Below are 1,900 nucleotides of genomic sequence, written 5' to 3'. Positions count from 1 at the left end.
GATTTATACATTTTAACAGTTTAAACTCATGAAATATTTCAACAATAATTTTTTTAAATGAATTAAACTTATTTTAAACAGAAAATTCAGATCTTATTGAATCATTATTAGTTATTCTTGAAATATTTCAGTTTTTGAACTTTATTTTAGACCTGAAATCTTTTTAGAAGAGATTTAACGTCAACATTAATCTGTTTTCATTTTTCTGTTGTTGATTTTTTTGTTTTGGTTGAATTTTAGGAGAAGATGTAAGAAAATCTGAGCTGAATTAAACTTTATGTTTCCTGCTTCAATGAATAAAGTTTGTGAATAAATCAAACAAGAATAAAATAAATCAAGTGTTTTTATTCAGAGTTTTTACACAGAAAACTTCAGTTTGTTTTGTTAGTAAAATATCAGTAAGTAAAGAGAAACCGGAGTGTTAGATGTTAGAATCAATCATTTGTTGATGTTTGACTCGGTGGTGCAGCGGTTGGAGCTGTGGCCTCACAGTCTGAAGGTCACAGGTTCGCCTCCTGAACTCTGAGTTCTGCTGCTGGACCTGGACCGGGCTGTGGTTCAGTTTTTGTTTGTAGATAAGAGTCTGGATTCTTCCTGCAGCAGAAAATAAAGACGTTTGATTTAAATGTTTGTTTGTTTGTTTGTTGTTTACAAACTGACATCACTTCCTGCAGCAGCGGGCTCCCTGCAGGACCCCTCCCTGCATCAGCCACGCCCCCATCCCCAGAACCAGGACCACTTTGAGGCCCAGGGCCACAGACAGCAGGAGCAGCAGGGGGGCGGGGGCCCCGCGGCCCAGCGGGACGGGTCGGGGGTGCAGGACGTACAGGGAGGCCTGGTCCTGGCCCAGCGGGTTGGAGGCGCTGCAGGTGTACTGCTGACCCGGCTCCACGTCCATCAGCTGGCTGACGGTCTGGTACCGACCCGGGGAGCCCTGGGCCAGCGAGGCAGAACCCTCCAGCGGGTCGTCCGGGCCCAGCCACTGGACGTCCGGCAGTGGAGAGCCCTGGACCCGGCACAGAGCCCTGAACCCGGACTGCCTGCTGCCCTCCACGGACAGAACCAGAACCTTTGGAGGAGCTGCAGGAAGAGAAGAACTTTTTCAGCTTCAGTTAAACTAAAGGTTCTGACAGAACCGGGCCTTCTGGACCGTACCCTCCACCCTCAGTCTGGTCCCCATCTTGTCCTCGAAGCTGACGTGCTCCTTGCCCTGGACCTCCACCCGGCAGTAGTAGCGCCCGTTGTCCTGCAGGGCGGCGCTGTTGATGCGCAGCGACAGGTCGTGTTCCCGCGGGTTGCCCTCCAGGCGGTACCGCTGGTCCTGCTGGGGGCCCGGCTCGCAGGTGGGGGCCCCGGGCCGGCTGGTGCAGCGGTACAGGACGGTGGCCCCCTGGCCGTGGCCCAGGCGCCACAGCACCTGCAGAGACGAGTGCTGCGAGTGCTGCGGGTGGCTGAAGGTGCAGGGCAGGACCACCGGGTACCCGTCCATCCCCCGGACCTCCGACTGGACCTTCATGGACCAGCTGTCGTCTCCAGAACCCAGAGCTGCGGGGACAGTCCAGCAGGACTTCTTTAGAACCCAGAACCGAACCATGTGTCTGACCCTCTGACACAGAACCGGACCCACGTGGTTCTGAGCGCTGACTCAGCACTTTCTGTTCAAACACTCTTCAACTTTTAGAATTTTCACATCTTGAACTTTTAAGAACTTTTATGAATTTTAAATTTGAGTTTTTAACTTTTTGTTGTGCTAGCGTTAGCTTTTAGCTACCGCTTCAGTTTTTACAAGTTTACCTTTTTCTCACTTCTACTTTAAAGGGATCCATGATTAGTTGTAACATTAGACTTTATTTGATAAACATATATTTTAACTGTAAAATAAAGACTGTAAAAATACTGT

At 49.2% G+C, this 1,900-nt stretch overlaps 1 protein-coding gene across 1 annotated transcript in view; it reads right to left on the bottom strand.

Moving 5' to 3' along the window:
- Nucleotides 1–501: 501 nt before the first annotated feature.
- The window catches only part of si:dkey-11p23.7 (V-set and Ig domain-containing protein), a gene marked incomplete at its 5' end in the record, with an annotated part of 18,962 nt that continues 17,563 nt past the window's right edge, over nt 502–1,900 (bottom strand). Inside the window, 2 exon segments of the mRNA XM_014034436.1 lie at nt 502–1,080; nt 1,156–1,545. Coding sequence (XP_013889890.1) covers nt 662–1,080; nt 1,156–1,545 — 809 coding nt within the window.

This window comes from Austrofundulus limnaeus, unplaced genomic scaffold (assembly GCF_001266775.1).
Source record: "Austrofundulus limnaeus strain Quisiro unplaced genomic scaffold, Austrofundulus_limnaeus-1.0 Scaffold2118, whole genome shotgun sequence".
Taxonomy (NCBI): Eukaryota; Metazoa; Chordata; class Actinopteri; order Cyprinodontiformes; family Rivulidae; genus Austrofundulus; species Austrofundulus limnaeus.
This window is presented reverse-complemented; position numbering and strand designations above follow the sequence as displayed.